The sequence below is a fragment of the Buceros rhinoceros genome, unplaced genomic scaffold, assembly GCF_000710305.1.
Source record: "Buceros rhinoceros silvestris isolate BGI_N320 unplaced genomic scaffold, ASM71030v1 scaffold40270, whole genome shotgun sequence".
NCBI classification, from domain to species: domain Eukaryota; kingdom Metazoa; phylum Chordata; class Aves; order Bucerotiformes; family Bucerotidae; genus Buceros; species Buceros rhinoceros.
In genome coordinates, this window is record NW_010389749.1 from 5,765 (window position 1) to 25,357 (window position 19,593).

The 19,593-nt window shown below is 47.0% G+C and overlaps 1 protein-coding gene across 1 annotated transcript; it reads left to right on the forward strand.

The window, feature by feature from the left end:
* The first annotated feature begins 9,220 nt into the window (after positions 1-9,220).
* On the forward strand, positions 9,221-19,329 carry LOC104492656 (homeobox protein cut-like 1). The gene is made up of 3 exons (XM_010135242.1): positions 9,221-9,520; positions 13,840-14,028; positions 19,061-19,329. The coding sequence occupies exons 1-3, from the start codon at positions 9,268-9,270 to the stop codon at positions 19,327-19,329; spliced, it is 711 nt and encodes a 236-aa protein (XP_010133544.1). The 5' UTR covers positions 9,221-9,267.
* Positions 19,330-19,593: the final 264 nt, after the last annotated feature.

The following is a 19,593-nucleotide window of genomic DNA, read 5'->3' on the forward strand; positions in this document are numbered from 1 at the left end:
TCAGGGTCACTCTTCTTCGGCTGCTTTCTTCCAAGACGAGGAACAACCCGCTGTGAGATGGGACCTCTCTGCTGGGGAAGGCAGGCGGTCATTAGCCTTGGCTCCACCCCGCGTGGATCTCGCCCACGGCAAATGAGTGTCCTCATTGTTGAGGGGGGAGATACCTTTAAACAGGGCACATATGGGTTCTGCTTCACAGCCTCGTCTGGAGCAGGCAAGAGGTGAACATCTCCAAGGGGGATGCAGAAATACCTTCACACTCAGGCTTGCGGCAGAGGAGGACCACAAACACCCGTAACCACGGTCAGGACGTTACAGTTAGACTCTAATCACAAGGGCAGCAAGTCAACAAAGACACCATGAACTGCAGCAGCACCACTGAAAGCTCTAACTCTTCCAAAAGCTATTGTGCACCCGTTTATTTTGGTTACACAAAAAATATTGCTGTGTGGGGTTGTGGCAGCTTGATTGATTGCTTGCCTGACATATTTGTTTTAATATTCAGAAAAGCCTTAATAAAGCTGCTGCACACAAGCTATTTTAATAATAAGGTTATTGAAAATATTTTCTAACTGTTATTTCTAAATATTGACTTCTGACTAAGTTATGGAAACACAGAAAAATCTGCATATTAAATAAAGATCAGCAGAGCAGACCAGTGTCTTTTAAAGCAGCTGTGATTTTGCCAGTAGTCACCTAATTTAACAGCTTGATTTCATTTTAGAAAGGGTTTTTTAGTTGTTTAAAGGTGATAATGTAAAAACAAAAAATGACCATTCCGCACTCTTCAGCGCAGAGACTGTTGTGTTGGCCCAGAAGCTCTGCGTGAGCAGGGAGGTGTTGGAGGGGATTCTCCCTGCATGCTCGCTGTGGTGGTTGCCTCTTCCACAGGCATCGCTTTTGGCCAGTGAGGCTGGGAAAGGATTTGGGGCTGTCGGCCTGACCTGAGCTTTGGTCTCATGTTTCCACTTGTGTGTCTACATCCAGATAAAAAAATTCTCAAGTTCCTTTTTTTTTTCCCCTTCATTTGTTGTAAAATAGCGCTTCAAGTCAGGGCTATGTGGAGACCTCGTGCTTCCCCATAGGCCATCTCCAAAATGTCCCTTAATGCTTCTTACTGAGAGTTTTATCAGGAGCTGCCCTTGTGTCAGGGATGGTGTGTCTGTTCCAAAGTCTGATGCATCTCGGTGCAACTTTTCATTTCAGTGGATTAACCCAGGTTGTATCTTTCTGCACAAGATCCTGGACATCCTGGATGTAGTGATCTGTGCTCCCCATCCGAGCCCGCCCATGCCGCAGAGGACAGCCGAATACCAGAGCCCTCCCAGCTCAGCGGGAGTTTGATGGTTTGAGTTTATGCAGCTTAGCAGTTGTCCAGCAACCTGAGACATTGCTTAGCTCTTCCTCCTGGATGTGCCTCCCCGCATCGGGGTGCAGCACGGTGCAGAACAGAACTCTTCAGCTCTTGAGGCATTTGGCATCAGTTAGGCACCACCACCTCTTGGAGAGCGAGAAGGCACCCACTGACACGCGGTGCGGGTTCAAGAAGTGTGTGTAAAGGGCTGCAAGTGTTCATCAGCCAGGATGTTCAGCGATTCCTTCTGCAGCGGCCAGACAAAGAGGGATGAGACCCAAGTGATGGCACTGGCGTATTCCATGTGGCAGAGGCTTTGGAAGAGGCAGGCTCAGGGAGCACAGTCCAGCCCACTCAAAGCTCGGGAGCTGAGCAGGATGGTCCCCTGCTGTGGTTCCTCGCTGCATGCTGTCCAGACTGAGGAGGCGCAGGTCACGTAGCAGCTAGACATGCCTCTGCTTGGTTCTAAAGTTGGTTGGATGGCCCTGGGCACAGGGTGTTCTGTTGTCATTCCTCTAGCAACACAACTCGAGGCTGCTCTAGGACTTTCCTCACTATGCTAACGGAGACTGGCGGAAAAGACCATCCTTTTGTTAATGGGCTTGTGCTGCAAGGGAGATCGGGAAGCAGATGGAGATTCCTGTTTGTAATCCTTCCCCCCCTGCAGGTGTGTGGGGATGGGCAGCTATTTCAAATCTGGTTCGCAAATTCAGTTCCCCCAAGTGCTTGGGACAGCATGTGGTGTTCAATTGTGCTTCGATGTCAGGCAAAGATGGAGGAAAAGGACGGCGGCAGAACAGGAATACTTCAGACTGGTACCGGTGCCAGTGCTTGGCTATCAGAAGTCACAGTCTCAGCGCAGGGTTGGGCAGAACAGTGGGATTTCCAAGACTGTCCGAGGCATTTGCGGTTGCGCATTCACTGAAAGAAGAATTGGTTGCCCAGCTTCTCTGAGAACATTTAAATGTCGAGCTGGAAATCTCTCTTCATGGGTCTATTGCCAGCAACCTTGTTACTCACTCTTTTCTGAACTTCATCTGATTTCTCCTTCTGGTTTCTAGAATGGCTGAAAATGCGTTTTTTTAATACAAACGCAAAGCTAACTGAGAAAGCAACAGAAAATTGCAGCAATCCTCGTAATCCTTTAACAGTACCCAGAAGCAGTTTTTTTAAGTGCTTCTAACATCTACCTCCACCATGCAGATAGTTTCATGTGCTCCTGCCACTTTACATACACGCATGTGGAGAATGGGGACCTTTCTTTTTCGCACTGCCCCGGTGATTTCAGAGTTAACCGGAGCTGGTTCCCTCCCCTTCCAGTGCACACACGTACATCTGCACACTTTCCTAAAGGGATTTTCTTTTGATCCCTGCCCCCCATCCACAGAAAATTTCCCTCTGAGCCAAAACCCAAAATAACATTTTCCCCAAAGTTACAGCATTTGCAAAACAAACAAACAAACAAGCAAAATCTCCGCGGTCGTAGTGGAGATCTATAGTGGTGGCTGCAGCAAGCGCTGGCAGCTCTCAGCGCACGTACCTACGTACTTGACATCGTTATATATGCGCACTGTGGGGAGGATTGTGTACTCCCTGCGTTTAACTGTGGGAGTTCATAACTGTGGGGAGGATCGTATTTTCACAAGCCACATTAATTTGCAAATTGTGAAGAGGCAAGGTTCGCTCGCTCCAAGTAAAGCCACCAAAACCACTACCTGCGAGAAAGCGCTCAGCTTTCACGGGTGTTTTCTTTTCATTACTCAGAAGAGGGATGTGTTGCAGTGCTGTTCCACAAAGGCTGATCAGATTTATTACGTGGTTCCAACTTGCCCTCCGCCACAGTTAACGAGGAGAGTTGTTCTGGTGCTTTAGAAGAGCCGTTGTTAAAGCTAAAATTAAACAGAAGGTCCAAGAACAAAAATCTCACCCTGAAATTTTCAAACCCAGAAAACAGAAGAATGTCGTTGTCCTGGGGATGTTGCTGCTGATCAGCTGTGTGATTTGGGTCCTCATTCTCTGGACAACATACCCTGGGTTTTGATCTACAGATGGGGCAGAATGGGCAGCCTCAGCAGGGGAAAACAGAGACTAATCCAGTCGCAGTGTGAGACACTTTGATCTTGGGCAACCTGCCAGGTCTGTTGTTGTCCATTAACTCATCTGCACGAGGAGGTAAACACAGGCCCTGAAGTAGCAAATGCTCTTTTAAGAGGTTGCCGAGAAATCTGTCCACATTTATCTGCTTTCATCTTCCCTACTAATTTGCTGTAAAGGGAATGAGCCGAGCGTGGGATGCTTCGCTGCCTCCCCTCCGCTGCGCCCGGGACGTGGCAGTTCTCGCGGTTCCTCGATGAGGAACTTGGAATTCGACTGGTTCAGGCATCAGCCTGAAGCCTGAGCTTTGGACATTGCACAAAGTGGTGCATCGAACCAAGCACCGGTTAAATCATGTTTGGGTTCTTGTCGGAATGTCACAGAGTTCCCTGTCATTTTGTTTTAGCAACTTGTCCTTCCAAATGCGCAGTTCGCCTTATGGCATGCCAGCAGTAAAAATGTCACTTACAATAATTACTTTTTGGTGAAAATGCTTGCTGACTTCCTACCTTCAAGCTGTTTTTTACACAGTGGGGAGATAATAAGAAATGACTTTATCCTGACTGCTCAAATGAACACTAAATGGAATTTAGGTTATTATTACTGCAGAGAGAGGACTGTGTATTGAAATTTAAATAGTGGATCAGATAAACTACGGAGATTTGTCTCTGAAAATTATAGTGGGTCTGCTTTTTCAATCCACTTTGCTTGGAAAGTTAAGGCAGCTGTTGTCTGCCTGCTGTCTTTGGAATGTAATATTTTTCATAATCCTTTTAGAGGCCCCTGAATGCCTTCTGTGTTTTGCGTGGTCTTCCTCAACTTCTCCACGTTCCATACCTCGTTCCCCATGAGCCCTTTTGCAGCTTATTAGCTAAGCTTGTGTTAGCAGCAAAGGTTGGGCAGTTTATTCTCCCAGCGGCTCCTGAGCTGCCGAAGTACCGAGCGCTCTGTATGTGCTGGGAGGAGAGGCTGCGGGCATTGAGCTTGGGTTTTACGTTTGCGAATTCAGATGCTCTTGTTCAAATCTTTACTCTTTACTTTTGGGTTACAAGCGGATGCAAATGCAGCGTGCTGCCATCGCTGTGGGAGTTGAGGCAGGGTCTGAGCCAAAGTGGCAAACCTGCAGCTCTCCAAATGTGTGCAAGAATTCCACTGGAGGCATCTGCCCGTGCTGGCAGACGGCAGCGTGGTGCCTCTGGGACTGGTGAAAATGTATCCATGTCTCAACACTGCTCCGTCATCTCGATACCTCTGTTGAGGGGGATACACCCGGGACTGGTGTCAGGTCGTGTAGACATCTGCGATTTTCTGGGGAGGTTGTAGCAGGCGTCACCTGCAAGTCTTTGCATCCGAATGTCCAGAGCTTCAGGAGGAGGATGCAGCTGAAGAGCGTGGTGGATCTGAGCTACCCTGCTACTTTTGTGTGGAGAGCCATGTTAGGTTACTTCTGAGCTCAGAAGAGGTCCTGTGCATCCCAAAAATGGTCCTTCTCGACCAGTGCCCTGCAGTTTTGCAGAGTATAATGAACTGTCTCTGCCGAGTTCATGCAGCTGAGTGGGTGATGCTCAGGAGGGCTGCAGGGATTTCATCACGTTATGGTGGCAGGACATGATCAGACCTCGTAGACACAGAAGATTTTCTGTGTTCATATAACCACGTTGAGGTTAATTTGTTCTGGTTCTCAGCAGTTTTATAAAACTCTCGGACAGGCCCTAGTCCTGCGTGCGAAATCGTTTGCAGAGTTTGTTTAGTTTCTTAACTGATAAGAAACCACCTGAGGGGTGGGGAGGGGAGCAGGCAAACTGTGGTGACAGTTTGGGGGTTTGTTGCAGTCAGATGGTCATTCAAGCAGCAATTTTATATTGGAAAAATATTTAAAGTATTTTTTTTAAGTATTTAAAATAAAACTGAAGGTATTTGTGTAACGTTGACTTAGGTTCCATTTGCTTGAATACCTTCGTTTTAGATTACGGCTCCCTCTCTAGTATTGTAGTAGGAAAAAACACAACTGAAAAACGTCCTGATTTGAGAATAAGGACCGTGTGTTCAGCCAGGAGCGATGTGTCCTGAGTGCGGCGCTCTGGCACTCGCAGACCGCTTCAGATCTGTTTGTCTTTATGAAGACATAAGTGCCTTCAAAGCCCGGAGTGCTCACCTTCGCCGTCTGGGCGTAGCTCTCTGTTTCCATCAGCTGTGAAATAGCCGGTGTTGGTGCTTCCATTCTCTCCATGCTTTCGCGGTGAATGGAGGCTGGTGGCACTGCCGGAGACTTCACAGTGCTGCCCCGTTGATGCAGCGTCACTTCCCAGGGCTTGATTTGCATTACATTATGATTTTCTGTGCTGCATGTTTAAATGTGCTTTTTAAAATCGCTTGGAAGCGCCTGACTTCCCTATAGCCCAGATGTATATTTTGAATTAATAATGTAAAAAGTGCGTTGTAGAGCCTTTGCCCTTTCGTGACTCAGTTGTTCTTGCGGCTTTTGAAGATTTGGGTTGATTAAGTGCGTTTATGGTGAATTCGAATCTTTAGTGACATTTGTCAACATCAACCTGTAATTGTGCAAAAGTTACACCAGTTTCCCAACCATTTAAAATGGTCATGGCAAACTGTGTCTTCATCACGTGCTCTGGACCTAACGGACCCCATCCTTCCATCGAGTCAGGGGAAGAGCCTGTTTCTCCCAACCTTTATAAAGCACAGGGAATGGATCCTGTCTTCGTTACCTGAGACTTAGAAAAATCCCAGGTTCTACAATGACCTCATCACCGATGATGCTCTTGGTCTCTCTTTGCTCTCGCACCTTCTTTTTAAAGCTTTGGGGCTTCGTTCAGGTTTTAGGCTGGATACAGGCTGGCGGAAAGCAAGATGCAGCACTCCTTTGGTACGGCAAAGCTGAGCTGGAATTTACCAAAGTAACTTCATCAATAAACAGTCGCCGTGGGGTCTGCAGGTTGTACAGCCCTCCAAAAGGCAGTTTTACATCACACTGACAAAATTGCCTCTTTCCATACAAACATGGAAACCTCACTCACTCGCTCGTAAGACACTGAATCACTCTTAAGTTAGTGCTGTTCTTCAGTGCAGTCCGGGGTTAAAAAAGCAGAGCACACTTTGAAGAAAAAAGCTTTCAATCTATTATTGTCATTGGAAATGTTCAGCTGCTGCTTGCGTAATCTTAATATGCATTTTTCAGATGTCCTGAATTTGTTTCTCTGGCCTTTGAGGAACTTGAGAGAAATGAATACAGACAAATTATTTCATAAAACATGTGAAATGGCTGTGGATTGACAGTTAAATCTGTAATGGTGAATACATTCAATTTTCCCCTTTGTTCTGTCAGCAGTCACTTGTACTCTAAATGTCTGTTTAATTTTTTAAGTGGATTAATGGGAAATGTTTGTATTATTTGATTATTGAATTGACTTTTCCAATTAATGGCTCTTTTCCTCAAATAATTATGTGCTCTTGAAAATGTTTTTTCCGTAAGGGAAAAACGCTAAAAATGAATGGGGAACATATTTTGGCTTATTTGTAGTAAATGCGCGTTGTACCTCATCTGAAATCACGATACACTTGCCTTTGGTCGGGCGAAAAAAAAGCAGTTTGTCGTCTGTGCTGCCTTCCAAAATTAGATTCAGCTAATCCACCTTTCTGAGTAAATAAGCAGCAGATTGGTCTTAAAAATGAAATTTTTAAGCCCTGGGTGCGATATAAAAAATAAATAAGCTAATATGTGAGTAGCGAGGAGCGTTCCGGTGATAGATGGTGACAGAGATCACCTCTGCCGCTCACGTCAGGAGGCTGGGCAGGGGACGGGGCGGCAGCGGGAACGATAGCAAACGCTTTTGTTTAGCCCTGCGTGGCTGGGGTGGGATTCGGGATTTGCTCCGCGTGCACGCGGGTAGGAAATGTGCAGCTGCTCTAGTTGTTCGGTCAGATTGGTGCAGGCTGGCACGAGGGACAACATGAGAGGGAGCCGAGCGAGTGCCACGCAGTTTATTAGCCAGGCAGCCATCGTGGTGACCTTGCCGTGGGTTAAAGGACACAGACCTGGGAAGAAATCTGTTTATCGTGGGGGGAACTCGCGCCGCCCCCGACGGTGTACAGCGAACAAGATGGATGAGCTGCCAAACCGGTCCCTCGCATGGGTGAATCAGGGCAAATTTACAGTACGATTCCTCTGCTGCTCCTGATATCAAACGGGCGCTTGCTGGGTTTGTGCTCGGGTGTCTGCTGACCTGGGGTGAGCAGAGGGAAGGAGTACGATTTGCAGGATCCTCATACCTTAACGATTTATATGCGCCTGCTTTCCTGTTACGTCTGCCTCTGCCTCCTTTGCGTCTCGGAGCACGGGGGAAAGGCCAGTTACCTGGTCTGGGGGAGCAGCTCTGTGTAAGCGTGTCGGGGAACCTCTCCCAAGTGCAGCATCGGCAAAGTGCTGGTACCTCGAGCACCGCTTTCCTACCACTCCCCTCAAACCCTGCGTTCTCCTCTGCTACTGGGCCTGTGTTTCTGTGCTACAGCTCTGGGTGTTCTGTAGTGGTTTGACAGGATTCTGGATAACAAACAGACACACTTTAAGGCAGTGTAATCCGCCATGCACCATCGCCGCGTGGTGCCACAGCCTGATGCCGCAGAGTGAACTGCACTCGTAGGAGCATCGCACAGCTCTGGGAAACACGGTTCTCTGAGCAGGACTATGGGATGGGTGCAGACTGGCCTCATCCCTGTTCAGCTGGGAGCGTCGTAAGCTTCCTCCAGAGATGCAGACAAATCCACTGAGGTGCGAATCCGAGCTGCGTGCGATTGGCCGTGTCAGGTAATGAGACTTGAGACAGCACGGAGGAGGGCGACATCCTGCAAAAAGGGGAAAGAACCATGAGTGGAGAATGCGCACGTGCTCTTCACCTTCTGAAGGGAGTTGTTCTGAACCACTCTGCATGCTGTTGGTTAAAAAAAGTTTAGACCATTCCCTTTGGCGAGTGGATTTTCTGCGTAAGCTTAGTTGGTACCTTCTGTTAAGAGAAAAATGTGGGTTTATTAGGGGAGAGTGTTTTGTACAGAACCTATTGTTGGCAAATGAACAGATCCAGAAAGTTTTCTTTTAACAAAAGTGTCCCAATAACAGATTTGGGTGACTCCTGACCCACCAGCTGGATTTATGTTGGATTCTCAAACATATTAATTAACACAACTTAATTACAAACCGTATTTTAATCTTGCTATTGCTGGGCAGAGAGAAGTGCAAAACCATGATGCGAGTGATAACAAACAAAAGGAGATCAATAACCCTCTCAAGATATAAAGTTGCGTCAGTTGTAGAAAATCTCTCATTGTCACCACAGAACAGCGGCTGAGTGCGTTTCTTACAAGCCGCAGAAGGCAGCTTAAACCAGGCTGTAATGGCAGAGTTAAAAGCATCCTTACAGAAAAGTGTTGGGGAAAGCAAAACTGGGAGATTTCCTGACCGAGGAAATTTCTTGCAGACTTACAGACTATTGCACTTCGTTTTTTCCTGACTTTTATTTGTATTTGTACAACTCGTCTTTATAAAAAAACAGAGATGACTGAAGATAAAATTAGAAAATAATTCTGTTTGTAAAAAGAGGCTTTATAGAATCCAAGTCATAACAAGTAGCATTTTGCATACTTAGGCGTTTCTTTCAGTAGGTAGAATATAAATGAGAAGGAAAGATAAATATCCTGCAATCAAAACATGACAATTATGCTAAAGTGGGGGCTTTTTTCTTTTTTTTTTAATTACAGAAAGCACTCCAAAGACTTCTGCCAGTTGCAGTCCTGCTCCTGAATCTCCCATGAGTTCCAGTGAATCGGTGAAAAGCCTGACTGAATTGGTGCAGCAGCCCTGTCCCACCATAGAGACAAGTAAGGACGGCAAATCCCAAGAGTCTGGCGAGCCGCCGGCTGCTGAGTCCCAGTCTACAACACCCCTGCCACTGTCAGGCCACTCGGCACTCAGCATTCAGGAGCTAGTTGCTATGTCCCCTGAGCTGGATACGTACGGCATCACGAAGAGGGTCAAAGAAGTGCTAACAGACAACAACCTTGGTAAATCGCTTTATTCTCATTTCTTGACCGAAACGAAATAGCAGTGTCAATTCTTTCACTTTTAAGCTACATTTCAGTAGATGTTTGCAGGAATACCTGGGTTTGACTCTGGCCTAAGCTTTAACCTCTGTTAAGTTTTGGGGTTTTCTTTAAACTGGTAGAAAAGTCATTTCAGATTGTCTCACTCAACGCAAAATGCCATCATACCCTTGCTTTTCTTAAGCCCTGCCCCTGGCTTGCCAGGCAGATACTGCCCCTGCTCCCCCCACTCCGTACAGTCCAGCCGACCAACACTGCAAAGCCGGGGGCATCTGCCCTGGAGCGGTGCTGCTCTCCCCACGCTGATCGCATCAGGGCCCCAGCGCTTTAGGCGTAGGTGAAGCAGAGGAGTTCAGCATCACTGGAGAGGGAGATGCATTACGAGCAGCTCGTCACAGTGTTCCTGTAGAGCCAGGAGCGCAAATTCCGACTCAGCTGAGGTTTAGATGAAGCTGTAGCAAAGGGTGCGAGGCCATTCAGTTGTTGTGCTGGAGATGTGCAAAGCTGGGGCTGCTTTGGCTTACAGGTGAGTGTCTGGGTGTCGAATTAAGTGTAATGTTGGCAGGGCTGTAGGTTGGGAGTAGACAAAGGGAATAACCACCCTCAACACTGCCACTGAAATCGCTAGTTCTTCTCGCTTCCCTCACAAGACATTGGGAAACCTTTAGGAATCCTCTGAAGTCTCCAGCAGGAGGGCAGTAAGGCTGCCCCAATGTTATCTGCACGTGCTTCTGGGGCTTGGCGTGGGATTCATCTCAGCTGCCTTTAGATGGTCAGAGTAGAAGTCTGAGAGGGTCAGGATGAACCACTCTCCAGAAGTACCAGTTTCTCTCCATTCACTACAAGTGGGACTAAAGAGATAGATAAGTTCAGTTTTAGGCAGCTGATGATACTTATGTGAGAAGAATTCCATTCGTATCATCTGAACGTTGTGACTGTATAAGTAAAAACTCCGTTATTTTAGTATGTGAGGAAGGCTTTCTTCGGCTAGACACAAAATAACATGTTATTATCTTGGATTTCTGTTTTAAAGGGGGAAAATACTGGGATGGGGGTGGTTGCAAGTTCCCATTTAACATAATTTGGGGGAAAAAAAGAGAAAATGGCCCCGATCACGGACGTACCCTGCATGAGATTGTGTTCCACTGATCCCAGCAGCAGTTGCTTTCTCAGTGGAGATAATGTAGAGGTAAAGCCACAGGTCACAGTAAGGGTTTGCAGGTTCCAGCCCCTAGTTTTTGGGCAAAACGCGGTTGAGTGCTGAACCTGCTCTGGTGTTCCAGAGAGGTTTAAAAAAAGTATTTTTGTTACATTTGCTTTGATGCCATTTTTACTTAGTCTTTTTTATTTCCCATGATTTTTGTTTTCCTACAGTGTGGCTGACAAGCCTAAAAAGCAGCAGAAGAGCCAGGAAATGTGCCCCAAACTCTGCATTAGGTGTGGAACCAGTTTCAATGTCTCCTTTTGTGCCCTCAGTGTGCTCGTGCGCCAGACTGACTCGGTGCACAGGTTTCTCTGTCTTGGGCCTTGTGAACCCATCTCAGGCAACTGATGGTGGCTCAGCTGTTCCAGTATCACCGGCCAGTACAGACCACGGTTGTGCAAAACCATTAAAGATGTGTTTGGCAGGTCTCTCCTCCCGTGCGTTCTGGCAGCCCCCGTTTTAGCACACAGTGCTGGCAGCCTTAATGGCGAGGGGTGGCTGGTGTTCCCACATGCCATAGTGCTGTCGGGGATTCCCTGTTGGGCCACGGGTAGCTTGGGGAGGAGAGCAAACGGAGCGAGCTGGTGAGGGATGTCAGTGGTGGGGCTTTTGCAGAAAGGGCCAGGATGAACCATGAGAGCATAATTTACCAAAAGTTTTGTCCATGAGGAGCTGCATCAGTGGGAACAGGCATGAAGAATTCTAGGGTAAAAGGTAGGGAGAATTAGCAGGAGTTTTAGGAAACCTGTGCTTAAAAATATTCCAGTTATTAATAGTGCTCTGATGAAGATGGAGTGTGATCCGCCTGCTACCTCCTGAGCATGATTTCTAACACATTCCCCATTAGCTTGGGAGTCTTTCAGGTGTTTTATTCTGCCCTGCCATATCCTGGGATAAAATAAACGTCAGAAACACCTTTAGCTTTGTTCTTAACACCTAGAGAACACAGTGTTACCTTCTTCCACGGTTGCATTTTTAATTTTTAGGCTGTAGTTCTCAGTTCATTTCCATCAGCAGCATCACTCGTACCTCATCTGGGCCGCTTCTTCCCGACCCTTTTGCAAATTCAGGCCAGTATTTCTGTTGGTGTGGCCACACAATAAACCAGTTGGTCCAAGTCAGAAGAAGCCATTTGATCCTTGGTTGGTTCGTTTGACTCGGATCAGCTCCCTGCTCCGTTTCCCAGGGCAGCCCCATGGGCAGTCGCGGTGGCCACACTGGCCCTGCTCAGCGGCTCGCGGAGCTCGTGCGGCCACAGGAAGAAACGCTCATCACGCTGCAGCCTGAGCACAGCCTGGGGTTGGAACTTGGGGAACGTTAAAGGAGAGCTGTTATGAAAGCAAATTAAAATATTTTTAAGGCAGCTGTCTTACCTTGCTAGCAGCTGGCAGGTTTAACGGGAAAGGGATGAGGTCTTACTGAGGTTTTTAAATACAGACAGGGAGCATATTCACTCTGCAACCCCCATGATCAAAAAATTGCCCCCTTGTCTGATTTTCCTGATATTGAGGGAAGTGGAAAATCACTTATTACTTAGGAACTGAAGTGAATTCTGAATTTAGGTTTCTGCTCAGTCTGTAGGAACCATTTTCAGGTTTAGTTTTAGAGCTTATTAGCAGATGGTGTCATGTTAGCCCTGTCCCCGTTTCTCCTTTCTGCGTTTCATTATCTCAGCTGCTTCCTCCAGAAGCTTTGCAGCACCACCTGCCCCACACATCTGAACGGGACATTCCGCAGCTTCTAACTAGTCCCACATCCCCTCGTCTCCTCACACAGCGGAAAAAAAAAAGCACCAGGGCACAAGTCTGGGATGTTTCTTGAGAGGAGGAGGAGGAGGAGGAGATCCATGGAGTTAAGCACAGGGGATGGGTCTATAGAGCAGGTATTTTCCACGACCTGTTTGTGTCAGGATCAGGGGAGGCTGTGAAGGCAAGAGCTGATGGTGCTTTTGGAAGTGCAGCACGTCCCGCAGAGCTGTAGGAGCACAAGCCCCCTCACATCTGCACGGTCCCCCAGGGACCCGCTGGTTGCCACTGGCTAAGACTGCTGGCACTGCGGGGAAGTGAAGGGACAGCGTTCTGCTTCGTGTTAGCGAGAGCATTCGAAAGCTGCGATCAGACACAAGACCCTGAGGCCTAAACTTGGCTGGTACGGAAGGATCTTTGGGTTACCTTGAAAATACACGATAGCTTCGCTTCCGTCAGAAATCACCAGCAGTGACTCAGATGACTTCAGGCTCTGTCTTGGAACAAAAGCTGCTGCATATCAAGGCAGTTTAGCTTAGGAAGAACTCTGAAGGGAAGGGGTTTAGAAAACCAGCTTTGTGGTTGGGTTTGACTGCAGGGGCATTTTCCACAGTCCCGGATAAGTTAGGGCTTAACCCTGGAAAACCAGTGTTAGCAAAGCCCATCCAGACACAGTGAAAAGCAGACACAGTTTTTGCCCTGCTTGACTATAGCATTTTGAAAGAAAACTACTAAAATTAAGTATTCATAACTAAAAGTGCTGTGGAGGCTGTAAAAAAAAAAAGCTGTTATATCGTAAAATGTGATTACCTGTCGTTGGTGAGACACAGCTAGAACACCACAGCTAGGAGAGCGCAGAAAACATGTCTGTCTGTCTTTGAGGACCATTGCTGAAGGAGGGGGCTGTGGTGGTCTTGGTTCATTGACTGCTGGAAATGTTTGGATTGCCCTGCAGGAGTGAGGCTGTTGCACTACCCCCCTGCAGAAGAGCTGCATAGCCTCACTGCTCTCACTAGCTGCCTGCTTAGCTAAAAGTTCAGTTTATTTTTAACCTCATTAATTTTATTTTTTGCACACTGTAAGGTCCCGGTCCCCAAACGTGTTGAGCTCCCCACTTTGCTTCAGTCAGATCCTAAGGATTAAACTAAAGCTCAATATTTACACTTTTAGTGGGAGGCAGAGCTTTAATTCTTCTAAATGTTTCTTTTGGGTTTTCAAGCAATTCTGAACTAAGAATAATTGACGAATGATCTCGTAGATGTGTTCTGTCTTTTTGAGTTAGCCTCGCCTCTTAGCTGAATGAATTCATGCGATTTTCAATTTTGTATTAGGTCAGCGTTTGTTTGGGGAGACAATCCTAGGGCTAACACAAGGCTCTGTCTCAGACCTCCTGGCTCGCCCGAAGCCCTGGCACAAGCTGAGTTTGAAGGGACGGGAGCCCTTTGTCCGCATGCAGCTGTGGCTCAATGACCCCAACAACGTGGAGAAGCTGATGGATATGAAACGAATGGAGAAAAAAGGTAACTTGGAGCAGCGTGCTGACTCGTGGTTTCCATTATTTCAAAGATGACCGTGTCTTTTATAACTCTTCATTAAAAAATGGAGGCAGCATTGATCCAGTATTACGAAGATTATGCAGAAGGACTTCACGACAGCTTTTTCAAGGCTTTATTTGATGCTCAAGCAGATATACCTCAAAAAAAAAGCCCAACACAAAAAAAAAACCCCAGCCCCAAACCCTGAATATTCACCAGCTGTCGTGAACTAATTGCTATATTCTCCTATAGATTAATTTCTGAGGCCCTGGTGTATCACTGATAACTTGCCTTACCAAATGAGAAATGTGAGTTTGGGAGCTGGCGGTGGGTTTTCAGTTAATAGTGCTGCAGCTGCTCACAGATGTTGGGCTGGAAGAACAGTGCATTGATTCCTGCGAGAGCTTCTTGCCAGTGCTGCACTGATGGTCACTAGGAGGAGAGAAGAATGCAGCCTTTTTAACAGGGTATTGGGGAGTAATTACCTTTGTAGTCTCTCTAGGAATGGGGGAAAGGCGGTTGTGTTAAAACATGCTCACATAGAACAGCGAGGTCATGCGTACGTACCTGTGAGAGCTCTAAGTTGTTATTGGGTGTCTGAGTGTATCCTGAAAATCATCCTGCTCTCTATATTTTAAAATCATTTCTAAAAACCTGTTTATCCACAGCCCTGTTTTCAGTCTGTTCATGTGAGACTCACAGGAGAGGCTGTAGGCTGCCATTATCAGCCTTCACTAATTAATGATACATGCATCTCTTGAGCTATCCCTTAGCGATATTAGTACAGACAGCATTAATCGCGCCCCCTGAAAGCGCGGCTGTTGACTGCTGTCCTGAAAGCATTAGCACATTTGATCAAGAACTTTGTGATTCTATTAAAAATTGCAGCGAGGGAGCTTCTGGGGAGATGGTCATCTCACGTGCTTTTCGGAAGACATCCAAATCCTTGCCATAGTAACTAGTGTAAGGTAATGAACGCGGTGCAGGATCTTATTGGCCGTTGTTGTGTGATCTCCCATGTCCAGCCTTCACTAACTAATGATACATGCATCTCTTGAGCTATCCCTTAGGGATATTAGTACAGACAGCATTAATCGCACCCCTGAAAGCGCGGCTGTTGACTGATGTCCTGAAAGCATTAGCACATTTGATCAAGAACTTTGTGATTCTATTAAAAATTGCAGCGAGGGAGCTTCTGGGGAGATGGTCATCTCACGTGCTTTTCGGAAGACATCCAAATCCTTGCCATAGTAACTAGTGTAAGGTAATGAACGCGGTGCAGGATCTTATTGGCCGTTGTTGTGTGATCTCCCACGAGGAGTAAAATCCCCTCGGGTTTCCCACTTACAGCTGTTAACCAAAGGGAGCCACGATGGGTTTTGCTGTGTTAGAAACATGGCAGAAATAAAATTGTCAACAGGCTGGATTTTTATAGCCTCAAAGAGGATATCGCCCATAATGCAGGAAAATAAAATAAAAATAATTTAAAAGTGGCACTGACAATATCCTTTCCAAACTCTTTTCTAAACTGGATTCTTACCAAATGCTGGGCAGTACATACGCTCTGCGGATGGCACCTGAATGTGGATGAGGCTGTAAATCACTGCGATTGCACTGAGCTCCTGAGCGGTGCAAGTGCTGTCCTCAGAGCAGAGCCCGCGGAACTGAATTCAGCCCTGTTATTTTCTGCCAAACCCTTGCATGCAGCTAAAGATCCCGTGATTTAACCTTTGAAATTACTCTCGAGCCTCAGCTAATGTCAGTTAAAGAACAATGCAGCTGTATCTGCGACCAGTGAAACACGATTATAAATTATTTCTCTGCCACTTTTTATTAAGGGACCAAATTAATAATCCTGATAAAGGTGAGCTGCATATATCTCTTTTTCTGTTCTGCCAGTCTGAAGTTTGTGCTATAAATGTCTATTTTAAGAGGTTCTGAAAATGTGCAGTGTATATTTTTTACAACTAACTAAGCCAGGGTTCACACTTAGGGGGCCGAGACACTCTGCACCACCTTTCCTGCCTTGGAAGAGTTCGTTCCTCTTCCTTCTCATCCCCCGGCGTGTAATGTCACACTCCTCCCTCTGCAATGCTGAAGCCTGCTGTCAGGAAAAAATTGAATTCCCTTTATTCCCCCATTATTTTGCTCTTTAATAATCTTGTTCAATACCGCATAAGATAAAGATGATATTAAACCGGGCTCTGCTTTACCTCAGTGGGCAGCTGCTAGTTCTGCAGGAGCGTCTGGTCTGGTCTGTAGCTGAGCACATGCTGGCGACTCTTCCCGTTGGGACATGGTGAAACTCTGGATAGGGCTGGCCTTGGCAAGCTGGGCCCAGAGCCAGACCTTTGCCCAAATTACATTTGGGGTTGTTTTTTTCATGGGTCTCTTGAGAAGTGAAGACCAATCACAGACAAAAATCCAACCTGTGCACAAATCAAGTGTGTTTGCAGCTTGGGTTCCCGTCTGAGCCTTGATGTCGCTGCAAATGTGCTGAATGATCTCCTTATGTTGTCTACACGCAGCACATATGTTTAAAATAAGAATTAATAAGTAAAAGCTTCTATAAACGTCATCACAAGTTTCCAGAGACCACCATTAAAGCCTAAAGCGTAGGTGATAGTTCAGCTCATGGTGAAGTGCCAGGATTGTGCCTCTGGCCCAATGGAAATTTGTTGTCATCATCTGTTATCCTCCAGAAAAACTATTGCTTATGACAGAGCAGTGGGACACCCTCCTCTATTTTTCTATTAAGGAAATACATGCATTTACATAATTTTTTTCCATTCACATGAGGCCCAAATAAACCATTGCACCTCTTGTGGTCCCAGTGTGAGGTTACAAAGGCAGAGGCAGGCTTCAGGGCATGGAGTTTTTCCCAGGCTGTGACAGCTCCACGCTGTCCTTACGAGCCTAGACACGGACGTTCTGATGCCCCAGAAACGCTGTCCTTCAGAGAGCAGAGACAGCAGAGATGCAGAGCATCCTGGTGCACGGGTGTCTCGTGGTGACTTGGGTTCCTGGGCAAATTCCAGAAGCTCCAGGCAGAAGTAGCCTAACCACCTTTTAGACCTTCCACACAAGGCTCTGTTTCATCTCACTTCTAAGCTCCTGCACGATGCCGAAGTGAGAGGTGCTGCCTTCCAGCCCTCTTGGTTGTGCCATCAAAGGAGACAAGGGAACCTTGTACGTAGTGTGCATGTCAGCGCAAGTTTGAAATAACACTCGGGAGTCCTTGAGATTAAAGACCTTATATAAATGTGAGATTACATTGCTGGAATGATGAATTCCATGGTTGAAGGTTGTAACAGTTCCTCAATGGCTGCAAAAATTAAGGCCAGTAGTTGACCTTGAAGTAATGCATTTACCTGTGGCCACCTCACAGTTCTGCATCTGCTTCTAGCAACTTAAGTCGGTGATTTTTTTAAATGAAATTTATTTTTAAAAAATACTACAACTTCGCTTTTCATGGTTATTTCAAACGCGTGCAGGACTGTATCATGGCAGAGTGATGGATCATGAGCAACTCGCGTTCTGTTCCGTATCAGTGATCTTACGCAGTAGGCGACCCACAGGTAATCTGTCATGGTCAGGAGAAACACAATGAGGGCCAGGCCGATACCCCCAGAGGTTACCGAGCCTGTGCAAAATTCACTTTGACGATAGTAAGACACAGCGTTAAAAGGTCCCACTGGACGCCCACCGTTCAGAGGGCAGGATGCCCAAAGCTGCTGGAGACAGAAAACCCGGCCAGTCCTGCAGAGAGCTCGGCCAGAAGCTGCCTTGTGTGGGAAGGGCTTTGAACGTGGCATTTCATTTGGTTGCACTGAAGTTCTGTTCTTTGTGCTCCCCCAGTCTAAAGGCAGAGCTGTGGGGAGAGTGAGAGTTATTTTTTGAAGAATTTGGTTGCTGACCAGTGTGACCTGCCCCACGATGGTCCTTGGCTCCAATCAGGGCTCCTGGATGTTGGAGATTGAGTGCCTGTGAGGCTGATGTCAGGCTGGTGTAATCTGGAACTTAATAGCCGGGGTTTTCAAACTGCAGCTCTTGAATACCTAGAAGGTATTTAACAGGCCATTAAATATTTTATTGACAAGATTCATCTGTATTTGCCATTTTCAGCCCCTCATTAGCAATGCTTGTGCATGGTACTGCCAGGTGCGGTAAATCCCACCTCTCTTTGCCTGGTGTAAATCAATCAAGCCAGTGACAGCAATCGCTGGGAATCTTTCCTTGCAGAATTTGCTGGGATAATACAGTCTCCATCGGGGAAGAGAGTCGGCGGTGGTATCGCAGGCTTCTGCCATCGGCCTTGCCGAGCTCCATCAGCGCAGCAAGAGCTTTCTTGAAAGTACACGCGTTTTTGAAAGAGCCTTGTGCAGGGGAGGAGGATGCTGTGGGCTATTTTCCTTTCATAACCTGTCACTGCTGTAGCAAAGGAAAAAGCAGCGAGCGCCTGCTGGGTTAGTCAGCCCATCGCTGGGATCTCCGGGCTCCAGGCGCCACCGTGTGTTGGAGACACTGAGGCTGCCTCCAGCTTCCATAGTCGTATTTTTAATTCAGAGGCCTTAGAGAGCCCTTAGAGAGCCCTTAGTGTGCACCGTAAGCATTTAACAGCCAAACCCATTGGAGCTGAAAAGAAGTGCTAATGTCCTGATCCTGATCGGATGCTTGTGTGGAAGTTTGCAGCTCTTGAGAGAGTGGATTTGAAATAAGTCACGTTAACTGAACCCTGTTATTCATGTCCCATGCTCACTGAAACAGCAGAAAACTCCAGCAGTTTCCAGACGATTTGCCCTCTCTTCTTTCCCTTCTTTCTTCTTTTTCTGCCTCTTGCCTCCTCCTCACATTTGCTTTCCTCTCATCTCAGATGATGCCCCTTCCTCTCTGTTCTCTCCGAATAGCTCATCCATGCATCTACAACCTGTCACCTTCCCGTTTATCCCTCAGCTCGTACAGTCATTGATTTTGCATTTGTATTCAGCTGGGCTGATCCAATGCTCTTCTCTTTCAGCCTACATGAAGCGGCGACACAGCTCTGTTAGCGACAGTCAGTCCTGTGAGTCCTCGTCTGCTGGCATCGACTACAGCCAGGGAGCCAGCCCACAGCCCCAGCATCAGCTGAAGAAGCCCCGGGTGGTGCTGGCACCGGAAGAGAAAGAAGCTCTGAAACGAGCCTACCAGCAAAAGCCATACCCATCACCAAAAACCATTGAGGAACTGGCTACGCAGCTCAACTTGAAAACCAGCACCGTGATCAACTGGTTCCACAATTACAGGTAGGAGATCTCCAGGAACCCCACTCAGAAAGGATGTGTTTTATTTGCTCTGGCAGGGTGCTGCTCTGCTTCAGCAGACTGTGTCTGCTCCCGCTAGCACTCAGCGCTTGTACAAAGCGAACCATCTCGGCAGCAGGGAGGTTCTAACTAACAGCAATGCTAATGCTCCAGACTAATTTTAAGTCGTCCCCGAGGAGCAGCAATATCCACATGCTGATGTAAGTGGTGCTTTTAAACAGAAAGTCTCGCTTTTGGGGTGGGCGTGGAT

Coding starts and splice junctions, on each gene's coding strand:
- LOC104492656 (XM_010135242.1), top strand. CDS start 9,268: ATGAGTTCCAGTGAATCGGTGAAAAGCCTGACTGAATTGGTGCAGCAG. Junction 9,521..13,839: donor GCTAACAGACAACAACCTTG/GTAAATCGCTTT, acceptor ATTTTGTATTAG/GTCAGCGTTTGTTTGGGGAG. Junction 14,029..19,060: donor GAAACGAATGGAGAAAAAAG/GTAACTTGGAGC, acceptor CTTCTCTTTCAG/CCTACATGAAGCGGCGACAC.